Below are 19,920 nucleotides of genomic sequence, written 5' to 3' on the forward strand. Positions count from 1 at the left end.
TGTTGACTTTGAATGAAATGTGTTTTACGCTAATACAAGTTTATTTAAATGGAAGTCTGGTGGGTTTGGCGATAGCAAGTTCGCGGCACAGAAGTTGTCCTTTTTTGTTAAACAAAAAAGTTCTTTCTCTATAACAAAAAAAGGACAACTTCTGTAGGGATCATTTCCATAATGTTGTCAGACATTTAAAATAATAATCTGAGAATGGCAGTGATAAAACAGCACTTTTTGTGGATGAAAAACTTACACTGTAGCTTGTTTCGCCGCTGTCGACTGCAGCGATCTCGCTTCATACTGGACCGATGTCAAAGATTGTTGTTCCCATCAGTCACTTAGACACAGAAACGGAAAAAAGGCTCCAGGTTGAAAAAAAAGTGAACGTTTAATGGAAGAGACCTTGGAAGAGTTCTAGGTCAAGAGTAGAATATTGTTTATGGTCACCTGCCTTTTTTAAAAAAAAAAAAAAAAAAAACATCCAGTGAGTTTGTATTTTAAAAAATTGTCCCTGTAATGAATTTTATGAGCTCAAGAAGATAGCAGTGCAGGGCCTTAATAAGTAGTACGGAAGTCCCGGATCAGAATTAACTTAATGTAAGTTCTTGACGTTGATCACATAATCCAGCAAGTATGTTTTCCCTAAATGTTGGGCTGAAAACAGCAAGCGCAAATCTTTACAGTCACGCTCCCGTGAGAAATACTAGAACAAATCAACTGCTCAACTTAAACCCTCCCTTGCAGGAACCCAGGGGGCAGTAACACATTATTAAAAAACAATGTTCTCAATCAAACGCTTTACCCAACACAGCCTACCTTCTCAAACTATGGGGTGAAGTTTTCCTAAGGTAGTTCCAGAGTGAAGTAAACAGTGTAAAAAGGTGAGTCAAACTGTCCCAGCCAATGTCCTCAATGTATTCAGCAGGCAATGACAAAATGTCCATCAAACAATTAGTGGCCCAGTACCTGAATTCAACTTCCTGAGCACATCATGTTTGTCCAGTCACAGCAGAGCTGTGTGTGTGTGTGTGTGTGTGTGTGTGTAAAGGGTGTGTAAAGGGTGAGATTGGCTACGAGTCTTTGAGCGTGCTAATCTGGGCAAAGATCTTGAGCGCAGGGCCCAGTTTGATGTTCATGGTCCCCATGAGATGGTCCTCCTTCAGCAGCAGCAGGGCCTGTCCGTCGATCTCCTGAGAACGGAACTCCTCGGCGATCTCCAGACAACCTGCAGCCACAAAAACGTGAACAGTCAGCGTAACACATCGACTCGCACTGCCGGCTCTCATCTCTACGGGCGCTGTGGAGTGAGGTCACGGCTGTACCACAGATGCATTCTGCATACCTGCAAACTCCGAAGGGCTGAAAAAGGTGACACATCAACAACAACGGCAGCTACAGACTGTTGTTGGAATCCTCTCCAGTGAAATACAGTCACATTTTTACCGTGTTTACTCCAGCTGCTAGCTAACGGTAGGCTAACGTTACCTGCTGTTGAGTGTAGTGTTAACTAGCCCCCCACCACCCCGCCAAATAAAAACTCTTCGGATTTACACAATTCACGTGATTGACATTTCAAAACGGGGATTTTCACCAAAAAGGGACTAGTTTGCAGGCATGATTCTGGGATAGGAGATAAAACGCTCTGGTTCGTTTGCATTTCTTTAAACCAATCACAATCGTCTTGGGCGGCGCTAAGCTCCGGACGCAGCAACAGTGGCTCTGCTAAACAGTCCACAGCAACCCCACCAGAGGAAATGCCCTAAACATATGCTTAGTAAATCTTTGGAACCATTCCCATTCTCTTTCAGCGTGTAGCGTGCTAGCTCAAAGTTTGCTGTTGTTTCCCGAAGCAAACGGGAACACGAGAGAGAGAGAGAGAGAGAGAGAGAGAGAGAGAGAGAGAGAGAGAGAGAGAGAGAGAGAGCGGAAGGGTAGGGTAATTATTCTGGAAATGTACTTCCATTGATCCAGATTAGAACAAATGTAAGGCCTCCTGCACGCTGCCTGCGTGGCGTGAGCGTGGCGTTTCTGTTGCGTGGTTATTTCTGTCTTTGCACACCAGAAACGTGCCTGACGCGGCGCTGCTGCTAGCCTCGTCTGGACACATGGATGTTTCCCATAAACATAAATAAATTCTGATCTGATTACAGCAAAGACAACGTCGGCAGTATTAACGGCAAAATAGGCTCCAGAATATTTCCTTCTGTATTTATAGGTGCAATATAAGAAAATCGATAATTATAAATTTTTTTAAATAACATTTGTATATTAGATTAGATTAGATAATACTTTATTTATCCCACAATGTGGAAATTCATTTATTACAGCAGCAGTTTTTCCACAATAAAAACAAACCAACAACCAACCAAACAACAAACAGACAATGTGCAAAAAAAAAAAAACACTGAATGAATCTAAAGGGGCATTATATAAAAAGTATTTAAGTAAAGTGAGGTGGCCATAGAGCAACAACAAAAAAATACTGTAATGTAAGTAAGTAATTGACGTGAAATTAGATTGAAAAATATGTAATTACATAACAGCGAAAGTAATTAACCATAATATAAATTATATTTAAGTGTGACCATAATATAAATAATTTTGAAAAAGTAATATAATATCTGCATTTATGTCAAAACCTCAAGACTTTCAAACATCAACAGGTCATTTATTAATATGTATTTGTGTCTAAATGACATCTTTTCCTATTCTATTTTGCCTGGAAACGCTTCCATCACGCTTGCGTGTCGCGTGAAAAATAGGCGTCGGTCCTATTTCTAGCACGCACGCGTTTTCGCAGCAGCTCAAGCCGCGCCTGAGACGTGCGTGTCACGCAGGCAGTGTGCACTCTCTAACCTGTTACCATGGGAGCCCAAATAAAAACGGACACACTCACGCAGCAAGTGTGCAGGAGGCCTAAGCCTGTGACAGTGGAGCCCACCTGGCAGAAGGGAGATGAACTCGTAGACGTCCTGGATGTCCCACTGGCCCGGGTCACTGGGCAGGAAGCTGCGGGGCTGCGTGGCTGACAGGGGGGACGGGGGCGTTCTGTAGCCAGCTAAGTCCGAACACTGGCTGGACTCTCCGTGGGCCGGGTGGGCCGAGAGACCAGCGGACGGAGCAGCGGCGACCGCAGCAGGCTTCTGCACAAAAGGGAGCAGTCGGAGAGTCGGGACAGGGTTCAAAACAACACCGTGTGTCAACGACTGAAGGAGAGGAGCCGACACTTTAGTTACACTGGCCTCTGACGTGATGAGATAAGTCAAGTCAAGTCAAAGTTTATTTATACAGCACTATTTATACAGACAAGCTGACCAATGTGCTTTACAGAGCAATAGAATATCACACGACAGACAAAACAAGAAAAATTTAAGAACAAATTAAACACTATTAAAAGCAATTGAATAGAAGTGTGTTTTCAAGAGTGACTTGAAAACTGACAAGTCAGAAGCAGAGCGAATATTAAAGGGCAAGCTATTAGCTTAGTGTCGGGCTATTCCATAGTGTCGGGCCAGCAATGGCAAAGGCACGATAACCTCTGTGTTTTAACCTGTACCGTGGTATGGATAAAAGTTTCTGTGTCCCTGACCTAAGATCCCTGGAAGGAGTGTATTGCACTAGGAGCTCCGATAAATAGAGGGGAGCTTGATTGTTAAGACACTTATAAACAAATAAAAGAATTTTAAAATCGACCCTAAAACGAACCGGCAACCAGTGAAGAGAAGCTAAAATTGGAGTGATGTGTTCGTATTTACGAATGCCTTTTAAAAGTCTCGCTGCCGCATTCTGGACTATTTGAAGACGTGTTAAAGTTGTAGAATTTATTCCGTAATATAAAGCATTACAGTAGTCCAGTCGGGATGATAAAAATGCATACGAGTCAGATAAAGAAGACATAGTGGAGTGCAGGTTTTATTGGTTACGTACAGACGGGCAGTTAGCAACCACGGCAGGGCGTTGCACAGAATAACATGAATTGGAAGCCACCACTCACCTTCTTTTTTGACTCGAAACTGCCGTTTTTGTGGTTTCCGTCGAGCGGTCTTTGTTTCTTCATGTTCTCCAGGGTGGTTTTGCGGTTCGGGAAGAGACCCATTCTCTTTGTGCATCCCACATTGTAGCTACAAAGAGAGGCAACATGGAGAAGCTGAAACTTAAGCGTGATTTATGCTTTAGCGTGAGATCGACGCCATGGCTACGTAACGTAGGTCCGCGGAGACACCGGGCCCTACTTGCTCCAAAGCTAATCGCCGTCACTCTCTCACTTCTCCCTTGCTCCACCACACACAAAACAGCATCCCGACGAACGTTGACATAAACCAGTCTGTGATTCACTCAACATCCTCTGATCTTTACTATTGTATTAGTCAAAATAATTCATGTCTGCTTTTTTTCAAACTCAAAAATTAGGTATAATGTTATTTTATTAGGTTTATTGACCATGAATTTTAAAAAAAAGCATTGAAAAGAGGGATAAAAACGTTTAAAAAAGCGTAAAAAAAGTTCCAAAAAAAGCATGTTTTTCAATTTTAACCCGGCATGACAAGTTCATGGACGACGGTGAAGACAACGCCAGGGTTAAGACCATAGCCTAGAATCCTGATTCTAGGGATAGGCCGATAATCGGGTGAATTTTCTGGCCGTTTTCAGATGATCTGTGTCAGCTTTTTATTGGCCTGATAACCGATAAAGTGAATGAATTATAAAGTGCTCTACTTTGGCTCGGCTACAGCTCTGTGTCTGTCCCTCTGCTCCGGTTCCACTCAGCACTGAGTCTGACTTAATGCCCCCACACACACACACACACACACACACACACACACACACACACACACACACACACACACACACACACACACACACACACACACACACACACACACACACACACACACACACACACACACCACTATCTGACTCTCTGTTACTGGGGGATATGTTGAAAGTTTCGTATTTATTACATAATTGCTTCAAGCATTTTAACACAGTTTTGTGTTGGAGTTTGTAACATTCCAACATCTTAATTTTGACTAAAAGATTTTCATTTTCACTGTAAATGCATATCGGTGCCAAAATATCGGTAATCGGTTTCCTTAACTACTAATAATCGTATCGGTATCAGCCTTGAAAAACCAGCGTCGGTCGATCCCTACCTGACTGTACCAGACATCACTATAGTCACACACAAGTGACAGACTCGACTTGAGACTCAACCTGGAGAGGTTGTCTTCTCGGCTTTGCCTTACCGTTTGGCGCACACCGTAGAACAGAACCTCTTGGACCGTTTGAAGACGTAGGCAAAATCCACCCTGCCACACAGCTCGCAGGTCAGCATGGGCTCCTGCTGGGCTTTTACCTCTGGGGGAACACAGTCGACACACAGTCAGCTGGACGCAGTCACTACAAACATCCACCGAAAAAACACCCCTGTGGAGGGACGAGGAGTCCGCCACATGGCACCCAGTAGGGTCGCACGATATGGATAAAATGTTATATTGCGATATCGATTTTAATTTCGATATTTTTAAACATATGTAAACTTACAAAAGTTATGGGAAAACGCATCAAAATAGTTTTGGTTTATTTCAACTGACTGGTCCAACATCATTATATAAATAAGAACCATGTCTACAGAACAGGACATGTTCTACTGGTTGGACAGTATAGAATATATAAATAGAGAGAACAGGACACGTTCTACTGGTTGGACAGTATAGAATATATAAATAAAGAGAACAGGACACGTTCTACTGGTTGGACAGTATAGAATATATAAATAAAGAGAACAGGACACGTTCTACTGGTTGGACAGTATAGAATATATAAATAAAGAGAACAGGACACGTTCTACTGGTTGGACAGTATAGAATATATAAATAAAGAGAACAGGACACGTTCTACTGGTTGGACAGTATAGAATATATAAATAAAGAGAACAGGACACAACTTTTCTTTCTCTTCTCTGATTCGTACCGTTTTGTTGTCTCTACAGTATCTATTCCTTCACTCACACTGTACCTCTGTTGAAATATGCACACACATGGTACGCTCCATAGGGTTGGTCACGTAGGGGCCCCGTGCGCTGATGTGCAGTAACATGTGCACGTGGCACGGTACCTGGCCGATGAAACATGACCATTACAGCGTTTCAAGCTCTAAATCAAACCCAACTAAGCCACACAGCCAACGGACGGGACGCAGCGCTCCACAAAGTAAACTAAATATCGCATACTTATTGCGATACTTTCGATATAATTCGCGATAACGATATTGAGTCGATATATCATGCGCCCCTAGCACACAGCATTCATTCTTTCATCCTTTTATCAGGGCGCTTTCACTTTAAAACCTGTAGTTTTAAAAAATGTCAAGTTTTGAAGTAAATTTGAATGGTGCAACAACGCAGGCCTGCTTGGTTCTTTCAGGGAATGATTGTAAAGATTTACAAAGAATATGTTTAGGGCATTTCCTCTCGAACTGGGAGGTTTTGGGACCGATTGGTGGGATTGCTGTGGCCCAAGTACACACGGACATACGCTGGTAAGAGCTAATGAGGTTTAACAATGTATCAGCTAATTTAAATAGCTCACGTTACTGGATTGTGTCAACAGTTCACTTCATTTAATATTGTATGTGGCGTTTTCTATTGTGGGGTGCAAATGTTCCCCCAAAACAAGTTCCTTTACCCTTTGGTGAGAAGCAGTCCATCTTTGAGTCTGCAGTGTGTCTCCTTAGGCTCTCAATTGAGAAGGATGGTCGTTCCACCTGCAGACAGAAAACAAATACTTCATTTTGACAGCTGACACCGCTTCAAAAGACCGAAATAATCACAGAACACTATAAGAACACGATGTGCAAATACGCTCTGGCTTCTTGTTCCACCAAAGCGCCGCCCAAGGACGATTGTGATTGGTTTAAAGAAATGCAAACAACCCAGAGTGTTTTTATCTCCTGTCCCAGAATGCATCTGTAGTGTAGCCAGACCTTCCTCCACAGCGCTGTGGAGATAGAGCTGGGTTGCGTCCGAAATCTCATTTTCGGCACTACACACTCGACGTGCCTACTATCGCTCAAAATACTTGTGTGTAAATAAACAGTGTGTATCTCCGCGAACGCACTGAGCTGTCATTTTCAACGTCCACTTCCTGAGAGCCTCCTTGCCGTTGGAGACGCGTAACCATGGTTACTCCCGCCAACCTCCGCCTTAGCGGCTTCGCCAGATAACGCTTAAATTACTGAAAGAGGAAAGCAACTAGACCAACATCCATCCATCCATCCATCCATCTTCGTCCGCTTATCCGGTGTCGGGTCGCGGGGGGAGCAGCTCCAGCAGGGGACCCCAAACTTCCCTTTCCCGAGCAACATTAACCAGCTCCGACTGGGGATCGAGGCGTTCCCAGGCCAGGTTGGAGATATAATCCCTCCACCTAGTCCTGGGTCTTCCCGAGGCCTCCTCCCAGCTGGGCGTGCCTGGAACACCTCCCTAGGGAGGCGCCCAGGGGCATCCTTACCAGATGCCCGAACCACCTCAACTGGCTCCTTTCGGCGCAAAGGAGCAGCGGCTCTCTCCGAGCTCCTCACGGATGACTGAGCTTCTCACCCTATCTCTAAGGGAGACGCCAGCCACCCTCCTGAGGAAACCCATTTCGCCGCTTGTACCCTGGATCTCGTTCTTTCGGTCATGACCCAGCCTTCATGACCATAGGTGAGGGTAGGAGGCGAAAACTGACCCGGTAGATCGAGAGCTTTGCCTTCTGGCTCAGCTCTCTTTTTCGTCTGGCGGTGCGATAGATTGAATGCAATACCGCACCCGCTGCGCCCGATTCTCCGACCAATCTCCCGCTCCATTGTCCCCTCACTCGCGAACAAAACCCCAAGGTACTTGAACTCCTTCACTTGGGGTAAGGACTCATTCCCTACCTGGAGAAGGCATTCCATCGGTTTCCTGCTGAGAACCATGGCCTCCGATTTAGAGGTGCTGATCCTCATCCCAACCGCTTCACACTCGGTTGCGAACCGATCCAGTGAGTGCTGAAGGTCGCAGGCCGATGATGCCATCAGGACCACATCATCTGCAAAGAGCAGCGATGAGATCCCCAGCCCACCAAACTGCAACCCTCCCCACCCGACTACGCCTCGATATCCTGTCCATAAATATTACAAACAGGATTGGTGACAAAGCGCAGCCCTGCCGGAGGCCAACCCTCACCTGAAACGAGTCCGACTTACTACCGAGAACCCGGACACAGCTCTCACTTTGGTCATACAGAGATTGGATGGCCCTGAGTAGAGACCCCTCACCCCATACTCCCGCAGCACCTCCCACAGTATCTCCCGGGGACCCGGTCATACGCCTTCTCCAAATCCACAAAACACATGTAGACCGGTTGGGCATACTCCCAGGCTCCCTCCAGGATCCTTGCGAGAGTGAAGAGCTGGTCCGTTGTTCCACGACCAGGACGGAATCCGCATTGTTCCTCCTCAACCCGAGGTTCGACTATCGGCCGAACCCTCCTTTCCAGCACCTTGGAGTAGACTTTACCAGGGAGGCTGAGAAGTGTGATACCCCTATAATTGGCACACACCCTCTGGTCCCCCTTTTAAAAAGAGGAACCACCACCCCAGTCTGCCACTCCTTTGGCACCGTCCCAGACTTCCACGCAATGTTGAAGAGGCGTGTCAACCAGGACAGCCCCTCCACACCCAGAGCCTTGAGCATTTCTGGACGGATCTCATCAATCCCGGGGCTTTGCCACTGTGTAGTTGTTTGACTACATCAGTGACTTCCGCCTGGGAAATCGATGACAATCCCCGTTATCCTCCAGCTCTGCCTCTAACATAGAGGGCGTATTAGTCGGATTCAGGAGTTCCTCAAAGTGCTCCCTCCACCGCCCTATTACCTCCTCAGTGGAGGTCAACAGTGTCCCATCCTTACTGTACACAGCTTGGATGGTTCCCCTTCCCCCTCCTGAGGTGGCGAACAGTTTTCCAGAAACACTTTGGTGCCGACCGAAAGTCCTTCTCCATGTCTTCTCCAAACTTCTCCCACACCCGCTGCTTTGCCTCTTTCACGGCAGAGGCTGCAGCCCTTCGGGCCCTTCGGTACCCTGCAACTGCCTCCGGAGTCCTCCGAGATAACATATCCCGGAAGGACTCCTTCTTCAGTCGGACGGCTTCCCTGACCACTGGTGTCCACCACGGTGTTCGTGGGTTACCGCCCCTTGAGGCACCTAAGATCCTAAGACCACAGCTCCTCGCCGCAGCTTCAGCAATGGAAACTTTGAACATTGTCCACTCGGGTTCAATGCCCCCAGCCTCCACAGGGATGCACGAAAAGCTCCGCCGGAGGTGTGAGTTGAAAGTCTGTCGGACAGGGGCCTCCTCCAGACGTTCCCAATTTACCCGCACTACACGTTTGGGCTTACCAGGTCTGTCCAGAGTCTTCCCCACCCCTGACCCAACTCACCACCAGATGGTGATCGGTTGACAGCTCTGCCCCTCTCTTCACCCGAGTGTCCAAAACATACGGCCTCAGATCAGATGAAACGATTATGAAATCGATCATTGACCTTGGCCTAGGGTGCTCTGGTACCAGGTACACTTATGAGCATCCCTATGTTCGAACATGGTGTTCGTTATAGACAATCCATGACTAGCACAGAAGTCCAACAACAAACAACCACTCTGGTTTAGATCAGGAGGCCGTTCCTCCCAATCACGCCTCTCCAGGTGTCTCCATCATTGCCCACGTGTGCGTTGAAGTCCCCAGCAGAACAATGGAGTCCCCACTGGAGCCCCATGCAGGACTCCAGTCAAGGTCTCAAGAAGGCCGAATACTCCGAACTCCTGTTTGGTGCATATGCACAAACAACAGTCAGAGTTTTCCCCCCCACAACCCGCAGGCGAGGGAGGCGACCCTCTCGTCCACCGGGTAAACTCCAACACAGCGGGCGCTCAGCCGGGGCTTGTGAGTATCCCCACACCCGCCCGGCGCCTCACACCCTGGGCAACTCCGGAGAAGAAAAAGAGTCCAACCCCTATCCAGGAGTATGGTTCCAGAACCGAGACTGTGCGTAGAGGTAAGCCCCACCAGATCTAACGGTAGCGCCCACCTCCCGCACCAGTTCCGGCTCCTTCCCCCCACAGAGGTGACGTTCCACGCCCCAGAGCCAGCGTCTGCCGCCCGGGTCTGGTCCGTCGAGGCCCCTGACCTTCACTGCCACCCATGTGGCATCGCACCCGACCCCAACGGTTCCTCCCACAGGTGGTGGGCCCATGGGCTGGAGAGATGGGAGCCACGTCGCTTGTTCGGGCTGTGCCCGGCCGGGCTCCGTGGCAAACCCGGCCACCAGGCGCTCGCCCGGCGAGCCCGCCCGTCTGGGCCTGGCTCCAGGCGGGGCCCCGGGCTTCCTCCGGGCAGGGTCACTCCATCTCTACCTTGCTTCTTCATTGGGGTTTTTGAACCATTCTTTGTCTGGCCCCTCACCTGAGACCACTTTGCCTTGGGAGACCCTACCAGGAGCACAAAGCTCCAGACAACACAGCCCTCAGGTTCACAGAGACACACAAACCTCTCCACCACGATAAGGTGATGGTTCACGGAGAAGCTCACTAGACCAACAGTCGTTTAAATATGCTGAAATGTAAATTAGAGCTTTAATGACGTATCGGCTCTATGTGTCCGGGCCTTTAGGTAAGAAGGCCATACCTCCAAGCATGCACATTGGGGGTTCCTCCCGGACACTGATCAAAGACTATCATGTGAGGGTCAATTCTGTTCAATCTTACAGAGATAAGCATTTCTTTTGTTTTAATCTACTCTCAACACAGCAGGGGATGGTTTCAAGGCAGAGACAAAAGTTTGCTTCCTGCTGTGGGACAAACGTTTTCTTTCTATATGTTAAAATGCCAGACATGACCTAATTAACACAACCCTTTAGAAGCTAGGGTTGGTGTGAGGCAGTCAAATGTTGACACAATGTTTTTCGCCTAGCTGCAGTGTACATAGAATACATTTTTAAACTGAAGGTATATTGTTCATCAAACATCACCAATGTTTTAAAGGTCCCATGGCATGAAAATGTCACTTTATGAGGTTTTTTAACATTAATATGCGTTCCCCCAGCCTGCCTATGGTCCCCCAGTGGCTAGAAATGGTGATAGGTGTAAACCGAGCCCTGGGTATCCTGCTCTGCCTTTGAGAAAATGAAAGCTCAGATGGGCCGATCTGGACACTCATTGTGGGAAAACTCATTGTGGGACTGGCTCTAGTGGCTGTAATTCTGCACCAAGGCTGAATTTCGGGAAAGAGACTTCAGATACAGTATTAGGGAACCACTAAGGTCTATATAAAAGAGACTTCAGATACAGTATTAGGGGACCACTAAGGTCTATATAAAAGAGACTTCAGATACAGTATTAGGGGACCACTAAGGTCTATATAAAAGAGACTTCAGATACAGTATTAGGGGGGGACCACTAAGGTCTATATAAAAGAGACTTCAGATACAGTATTAGGGGACCACTAAGGTCTATATAAAAGAGACTTCAGATACAGTATTAGGGGACCACTAAGGTCTATATAAAAGAGACTTCAGATACAGTATTAGGGGACCACTAAGGTCTATATAAAAGAGACTTCAGATACAGTATTAGGGGACCACTAAGGTCTATATAAAAGAGACTTCAGATACAGTATTAGGGGACCACTAAGGTCTATATAAAAGAGACTTCAGATACAGTATTAGGGAACCACTAAGGTCTATATAAAAGAGACTTCAGATACAGTATTAGGGAACCACTAAGGTCTATATAAAAGAGATCCAAAGTACTGTAAATCGGGAAGAGAGGACCGTGAGTTTGCAGTGAACATGCCGTTTTTTAGGTCGGGTAGAGTTGACTCTTGTTTATATTTTTCCGAAAGATATGTACCAGAAGTGCCACTTGTTTGTGACCTTGTTCTTCTGAATATATCAACTGGAACACTCTGAAGCGTGTACTGCCCCCATCAGCTTGGGAAGAGGCGCAGCACCGATGCTGCTAACACTGGCATCATCGCTAACGGTGCCTACAGTCCTTCAAAAAAATAAAAATAAAAAATAAATAAAAAGGCATCGTCAGTGACTACGTTTACATGCAGCCAATAACCCGGTCGCGCACGGCCATGTAATATGCTCATATTCCGGTTTTTAAAAATCCGAAAATGATCCCTGGGTTACCCCTTTTCTAATCAGAAATTTTGGTAATGTAAACGCGTATCGGCATATCCCCATCAAAAGGAACATTGATTTGTGTTCTGCGCATGTTCTATTCGCAAGAAATATCTTGGTCTTTTGAGTAGAGGAACTTCTTGTATGCGCCAGAAAACAGTTATAATAAGAATAATTATATACTATAATAATATATATATATATATATATATATATATATATATATATATATATATATATATATATATATATATATATATGTCAATGCAGAAAACCTGCGCGCAGTATACCAGAAGTAAACAAGAAGTAGAGGTAAACATGGCTCGACGCAGCACAGCACCACACTTTTGGAGCGAGGAGGAAACCAGTTTCTTTATTAGTGTGGTGAAAACCATGAATATAATGTCTTATGTTGACGGCAGAAAGTACCGAGATAGTGAGATTTATAAGAAGTTCACCAAAAAGTTACTGCGTCTTAAGGTTGTCCGTACGTCCAGACGCTAACCGTGCGTCGCCGTTTACATCGGGATATCGCCAATTGATTACAGATTACATGTATACAGGAGTAACTCTCTCTGCTCACGCATGTAAACGGGTTATTCACAATGTTTCAGAAAGCCAAATAGTGACGTTAACCCGACCATAACCCGAAAATTGACAGCTTGTAAACGTAGTCAGTGTTTTGTCGTATTAGAACCGGAAGGTGTCGGTAGTATCGGTTCTCTTGTGACATCCCTAACGCTGACTCACTTACCGTTTTAATGTTTCCAGATGTTTGATATCAGGACGATGAGCTGACAGAACTGACAAGTTAGAACGGATCCACCGCCGTGACGTTTTTGGTGGAGCTGTTGGTTTAATAGTCGACTCGGAAGAAAGCGAACGTTTTGACAATAAACTCCATCAACAAAACAGTATGTGGAGTTAAATTGGACGGGTCCAATAACATCTGAATAGTTCTACTGGTTGTTAAACTGGACGGGTCCAATAACCTCTGAATAGTTCTACTTATTAAACTGGACGGGTCCAATAACCTCTGAATAGTTCTACTTGTTGTTAAACTGGACGGGTCCAATAACCTCTGAATAGTTCTACTTGTTAAACTGGACGGGTCCAATAACCTCTGAATAGTTCTACTGGTTGTTAAACTGGACGGGTCCAATAACCTCTGAATAGTTCTACTTGTTGTCCGGGTCCAATAACATCTGAATAGTTCTACTGGTTGTTAAACTGGACGGGTCCAATAACCTCTGAATAGTTCTACTGGTTGTTAAACTGGACGGGTCCAATAACCTCTGAATAGTTCTACTGGTTGTTAAACTGGGACGGGTCCAATAACCTACTGGTTGTTAAACTGGACGGGAATGAATAGTTCTACTGGTTGTTAAACTGGACGGGTCCAATAACCTCTGAATAGTTCTACTGGTTGTTAAACTGGACGGGTCCAATAACCTCTGAATAGTTCTACTGGTTGTTAAACTGGACGGGTCCAATAACCTCTGAATAGTTCTACTGGTTGTTAAACTGGGACGGGGTAACCCTGAATAGTTCTACTGGTTGTTAAACCTCTGAATAGTTCTACTGGTTGTTAAACTGGACGGGTCCAATAACCTCTGAATAGTTCTACTTGTTGTTAAACTGGGACGGGTCCAATAACCTCTGAATAGTTCTACTGGTTGTTAAACTGGACGGGTCCAATAACCTCTGAATAGTTCTACTGGTTGTTAAACTGGACGGGTCCAATAACCTCTGAATAGTTCTACTTGTTGTTAAACTGGACGGGTCCAATAACCTCTGAATAGTTCTACTGGTTGTTAAACTGGACGGGTCCAATAACCTCTGAATAGTTCTACTCGGGTCCAATAACCTCTGAATAGTTCTACTCGTTGTTAAACTGGACGGGTCCAATAACCTCTGAATAGTTCTACTGGTTGTTAAACTGGACGGGTCCAATAACCTCTGAATAGTTCTACTGGTTGTTAAACTGGACGGGTCCAATAACCTCTGAATAGTTCTACTGGTTGTTAAACTGGACGGGTCCAATAACCTCTGAATAGTTCTACTGGTTGTTAAACTGGACGGGTCCAATAACCTCTGAATAGTTCTACTTGTTGTTAAACTGGACGGGTCCAATAACCTCTGAATAGTTCTACTGGTTGTTAAACTGGACGGGTCCAATAACCTCTGAATAGTTCTACTGGTTGTTAAACTGGACGGGTCCAATAACCTCTGAATAGTTCTACCTGTTGTTAAACTGGACGGGTCCAATAACCTCTGAATAGTTCTACTGGTTGTTAAACTGGACGGGTCCAATAACCTCTGAATAGTTCTACTGGTTGTTAAACTGGACGGGTCCAATAACCTCTGAATAGTTCTACTGGTTGTTAAACTGGACGGGTCCAATAACCTCTGAATAGTTCTACTTGTTGTTAAACTGGACGGGTCCAATAACCTCTGAATAGTTCTACTGGTTGTTAAACTGGACGGGTCCAATAACCTCTGAATAGTTCTACTGGTTGTTAAACTGGGACGGGTCCAATAACCTCTGAATAGTTCTACCTGTTGTTAAACTGGACGGGTCCAATAACCTCTGAATAGTTCTACTGGTTGTTAAACTGGGACGGGTCCAATAACCTCTGAATAGTTCTACTGGTTGTTAAACTGGACGGGTCCAATAACCTCTGAATAGTTCTACTGGTTGTTAAACTGGGACGGGTCCAATAACCTCTGAATAGTTCTACTGGTTGTTAAACTGGACGGGTCCAATAACCTCTGAATAGTTCTACTGGTTGTTAAACTGGACGGGTCCAATAACCTCTGAATAGTTCTACTGGTTGTTAAACTGGGACGGGTCCAATAACCTCTGAATAGTTCTACTGGTTGTTAAACTGGACGGGTCCAATAACCTCTGAATAGTTCTACTGGTTGTTAAACTGGACGGGTCCAATAACCTCTGAATAGTTCTACTGGTTGTTAAACTGGACGGGTCCAATAACCTCTGAATAGTTCTACTGGTTGTTAAACTGGACGGGGACGGGTCCAATAACCTCTGAATAGTTCTACTGGTTGTTAAACTGGACGGGTCCAATAACCTCTGAATAGTTCTACTGGTTGTTAAACTGGGACGGGTCCAATAACCTCTGAATAGTTCTACTGGTTGTTTGGACGGGTTAAAAATAGTTCTACTGGTTGTTAAACTCCAATAACCTCTGAATAGTTCTACTGGTTGTTAAACTGGACGGGTCCAATAACCTCTGAATAGTTCTACTGGTTGTTAAACTGGTTAAACGGGTCCAATAACCTCTGAATAGTTCTACTTGGTTGTTAAACTGGACGGGTCCAATAACCTCTAAATATAGTTCTACTGAATGGTTGTTAAACTGGACGGGTCCAATAACCTCTGAATAGTTCTACTGGTTGTTAAACTGGACGGGTCCAATAACCTCTGAATAGTTCTACTGGTTGTTAAACTGGACGGGTCCAATAACCTCTGAATAGTTCTACTGGTTGTTAAACTGGACGGGTCCAATAACCTCTGAATAGTTCTACTGGTTGTTAAACTGGACGGGTCCAATAACCTCTGAATAGTTCTACTTGTTGTTAAATTGCAATGTGAGCCAACGGGGGTGGGTGCATTATGTCGGCAGGATAATTTAAAAGGCAACCGCGACTACATTGTGCGTCTGCCCTATTTCTGATACCGTGGCGGCAGACATTTTGCCATGGCGGGCCGCCACTACAAAACCAACATAGAGGAAGCGCTGAGTACTCACAGGGAACGGCTCGGCACCCTCCTGGATGACGAAGCCTTCTATCAGATGGGTGAGGATGTGGGACGTGACTACGGGCTGGGCTGCTTTACTCTCTCCATTGTGCTGGCTGCCGTTGCTGTTAGTGTTCCCGTTGCCAGAGGTCATGACTGGAGCACAGGCCGCCCCCTCACCTGTCAACACAAGCAGCACGGAAAACTCAACAAGCGCCGGCCGGCCACGTGAACCTGCCCCTTCCCCGCCAATAGCATTCAAACATGGCAGTTTAATGTGGCACCATGTTTTGGCAAAAGTACAATAGTATTCTAGACAGCGCCACATAGTTTTATCTTGCTTTTAAAAAAAATAGTTAACACCAACATTTAGTGGCAAAATCCATTGTTATGTCTACAAAATTATTTTAGATATAGTATAAGTTCAAGTTTAAGTCACCACTACGTCTGGTCAAAATATTGACTTAGTATCTCAGAATATAAACTAAGAATATTGCTTTAGAATCTCAATATATTGATTTAGAATCTCAATATATTGACTTATCTCAAAATAGTGACTTAGTATCTCAATATACTGACTTAGTAACTCAGAATATTGACTAAGAATCTCAAACCAATGAGAACATTTAAAATATTGACTTACAATCTCAATAAATTGACTCAACATCTCAAAGTATCGACTTAGTATCTCAATATATTGACTTAGTAACTTAGAATATTGACTAGGAATCTGAAAGTAATGACAAACCTTTAAAATACTGACTTAGAATCTCAATATATTAACTTCTGCACACTGGCGTGCAACATATTACTTTGTACTATGGAGTCTGGAGATCCTTTTTTCTTGTTGAAGGGGAAATCTATTGTTGGGACACGTTTGTTTCTACTGTTTCAACTGAATTTTATTAATGCTGATAGTGTTTGGATGCTTTCAACGGTTTGCATTATTATATTATATGCATGCATTAGCAAAACTATTTTTTTTTATAAAATGATGACTCTTTACCCGGACAAGTGACTTTTGTGCATGGACAAGTGAAACGTAAATGTACTTGTCCAAAGGACAAGTGCCTCAAAAAGTTAATGTCAAGCCCTGAGTAAGTAATCAGACTTACAAGTAATGTTACTGTGTGGGATTTCAGGAGTGGCTCCCAATTTGTCAGACTGCGTTTTGAGTCATATTTTAGGACTTTTTGTTGTGATAAAGAAGACCCTGAATTTCCAGATTTCAGAATGCAGTCTGGCTCGACTGTCTCTTCACACTGTGATCACTTGTGTTCATAGTCCTGTCTATTCTTTACCTCTATTTGTACAGCTTTGTTTTCCTTGTTCTTTATTGCTGTATTTCTATTTCTGTGTAATCACACTGAAAGTAATGGGGGCGCAAAAAGGGAGTCAGATTCCTTGTTTGTGATTGTGTGACACACAGCTGATTCTGACTCAGGACACTGGACTAGTACATTGTGGTTATTGAAAAGCATCTATACTGTAGATCAGGGATCTTCAACAGGGGGTCCGGGACACCTAGGGGGTCCGGGACACCTAGGGGGTCCTCAGAGTCAATGCAAGGGGGCCTCCAAATTTTTTTGTTAATTTATAAAAGTTTTTTCAAAAAATTAAAAAGTCTTAACATGAATCCACCAAAATACTAGCAAATATACTGTAACTCTATAGGTAAGGTAGTCACTAAGGAGTTAATCCTAAGGAGTAACTGGGCCACATGTGTGTTTAACATTAAAACATGATTTATAAACTCACGCCAACAATTATTAGGCCCAGTTTAATATGCAACTTCATTTAATACAATATATTTAGTAGGGGGGCCCTGCTACGTCTCACATTCAGTTGAGGGGTCCTTGGCGTAAAATATGTTGAAGACCCCTGACGTAGATCATTTAACAGTAGTAAACATAAACATTGTAAATGGCCCCAAGTTGATTTCCTGTTGCGGTGTATTAGGGGTTGAGGGAAAAAAAATCAATACAGCCTAGTATTGTGATATTTTCTGTGGCAATACTGTATCGATACACAAATGCCAAGTATCAATCTATTATTATATATGTGTTGGTCAGTCTTCTGCTTGACAATCCCATTTTGCAGCAACAAAATTGAAGTGAGAAGAACAAACACAGAAATGTATTTTTTTAGATAAAACAGATCATTTGAAATTGGGAAAAATTTGAAGTTGGGAAAAAAGGTAATAAATTTCAATATTTCGCAATACGTCGAAAATTGCAATAATATCGTATCGTAAAGTAAGTATCATGATGATATGGTATCGTGAGACCTCTGGTGATTCCCGCCCCTACAGTGTAAGTGAATGACATCATATGACAGGCCGTTAACAAGGGTCCAGGCTGTTGCCTAGCAATGGGATTTAATTGAAAAGGTCTTATTAAAAGTAGAAAAGACTTAATTTAATACGTGCCTTACACTTTGTCAGCCAGGCAACGGTATGACTGTAGCAAAATAGCGTATTATCAAGCAGCCTAGACTGACTGTAAATAACTACGAGCTTACTGAGCGTTAATAAGCTAAGTCCAAACTCGCTAAGTTGTTTACGTTTAAATTGCACACATTAAATTTATCGCTAGGTGGCGGTTATGAAGACCAAACCCAGTAAGGCTAAAGTAAATAGTTACAACGCTAGACCGTTAGAAAGGTAAGTAGTTACACTTTAGTTTTACACCAAAGTGTTCTTTTATATACTATTTGAACATATATTTTGATAGAATGTTAGCGACAAGGTATCCGAGTGTGGACAGTTCCGTCCGTTTGTTACCGTTAACGTCAACTTAACAGCCTATCAAATCACTTCAACGTTAGCCCAGTGGTAACAGGGCTTTGCTAGTTGAATGTATGAATGAATTAAACTACGCAGCGTGAAAACCGACCTTTTTAATGCCCCCGTTTAAAAACAAGAAAAACTTCAGAGTAGTTCTCTTACTTTTACAGTCCGAAACCACCTCTGAATAAGTCAGAAACCAGGCGCTCCGCTCGGTAACAATGGCAGAGGGAAGAAAAGCTCTTTGTTCAACGGCTCCAAACAGCGCTTTCATTTACTTACACTCCGTCCGCCGAGACGGCGAGGAGCCAGCCCGCCACCGCCACTTTTAACACCGACTAATGTTTAAGCAGCTAAAAGCCGCGGATCCTCTCGTTACACGAGGATACGCAAAGTTAGCAAATGATTCATAACCTCACTTCGGCTTTCTACTTATTCAAACAGCAGACACAACAATCCACTTGGTGCGTGTCCTCAATGGGGAAGCCAGACAGAGTCACATGAAGGACTTCCGGTAACAGATTTCAAAGTAAAGCACTTTATATAGAGATAGGTTTTGATGAATGGATATTTGTTTCTGTCTTGCAAAATGCGTTTGCTACAGAGCCGTCCCTAACAAATTTGGTGCCCAATGCAAGATTTCAGCTGTTTTTTGTGATGTTTTTTTGTCGTTTTTCCCCACATTTGTTGATTTTCTTCCGACGTTATTGTCGCTTCTTCGACATTTTCACGTTTTTGTTTTCTTTTTTTACATTTTTGACATGTTTTCGATGTTTTTTATCGTTTTATTGGTTTTTTTCGACACTTTTTGGCATTTTTTGTGCTTTTCCCAATGTTTTTGGCCTTTTTCTGTAGTTTACGGTCGTTGTCATGCGGTTAAAAGCCACATAAAACGAAGCCAGTATACCAACCGTAACGTTACGGGTTGTCTTTATTTCGGGCTGTTTCATAAATTTATTTTGAAGGCAAAGCGTAGACCTATTACGGAAGTTCTGGTATTATACGTTCGCTAGCTTAACACAGCCGTAGTAGTAGAGAATGGAAAACAGTCCAGTCACAATCTCGCACACCGCTGATACATTCTGGGATAGGAATATCTCCAACATGTTATGAATTTGAGTGTTTTTAATTTGAATGTAAAACTGCTGGGAAGGAAGTGATCTTTGATG

General features: G+C 44.1%; 2 protein-coding genes across 5 annotated transcripts in view; one reads left to right on the plus strand and one right to left on the minus strand.

Moving 5' to 3' along the window:
- LOC114558904 (polyhomeotic-like protein 2) lies at nucleotides 1-19,276 on the minus strand. 2 transcript variants are annotated; one of them, XM_028583201.1, is made up of 7 exons: nucleotides 19,034-19,276; nucleotides 15,977-16,146; nucleotides 6,681-6,759; nucleotides 5,241-5,352; nucleotides 3,989-4,115; nucleotides 2,936-3,137; nucleotides 1-1,219 (listed from the first exon to the last, which is right to left on the minus strand). In XM_028583201.1, the coding sequence occupies exons 2-7, from the start codon at nucleotides 16,118-16,120 to the stop codon at nucleotides 1,065-1,067; spliced, it is 819 nt and encodes a 272-aa protein (XP_028439002.1). In that variant the 5' UTR covers nucleotides 16,121-16,146; nucleotides 19,034-19,276; the 3' UTR covers nucleotides 1-1,064. The 2 variants fall into 2 exon arrangements, with proteins under 2 accessions (XP_028439002.1, XP_028439001.1); XM_028583200.1 differs by having other exon boundaries at nucleotides 18,914-19,276.
- The window catches only part of LOC114558903 (uncharacterized), a 22,100-nt gene continuing 20,344 nt past the window's right edge, over nucleotides 18,165-19,920 (plus strand). For 2 of the 3 annotated variants that reach the window (XM_028583195.1, XM_028583194.1), the window contains exon 1: nucleotides 18,165-18,628. The gene's annotated coding sequence lies outside the window, so the exon portion shown is untranslated. Of the gene's footprint in view, nucleotides 18,629-19,245; nucleotides 19,281-19,920 lie in introns of those variants that run through there. The other variant, XM_028583196.1, reaches the window with a different exon arrangement.

This window comes from Perca flavescens, chromosome 7, assembly GCF_004354835.1.
Source record: "Perca flavescens isolate YP-PL-M2 chromosome 7, PFLA_1.0, whole genome shotgun sequence".
Taxonomy (NCBI): domain Eukaryota; kingdom Metazoa; phylum Chordata; class Actinopteri; order Perciformes; family Percidae; genus Perca; species Perca flavescens.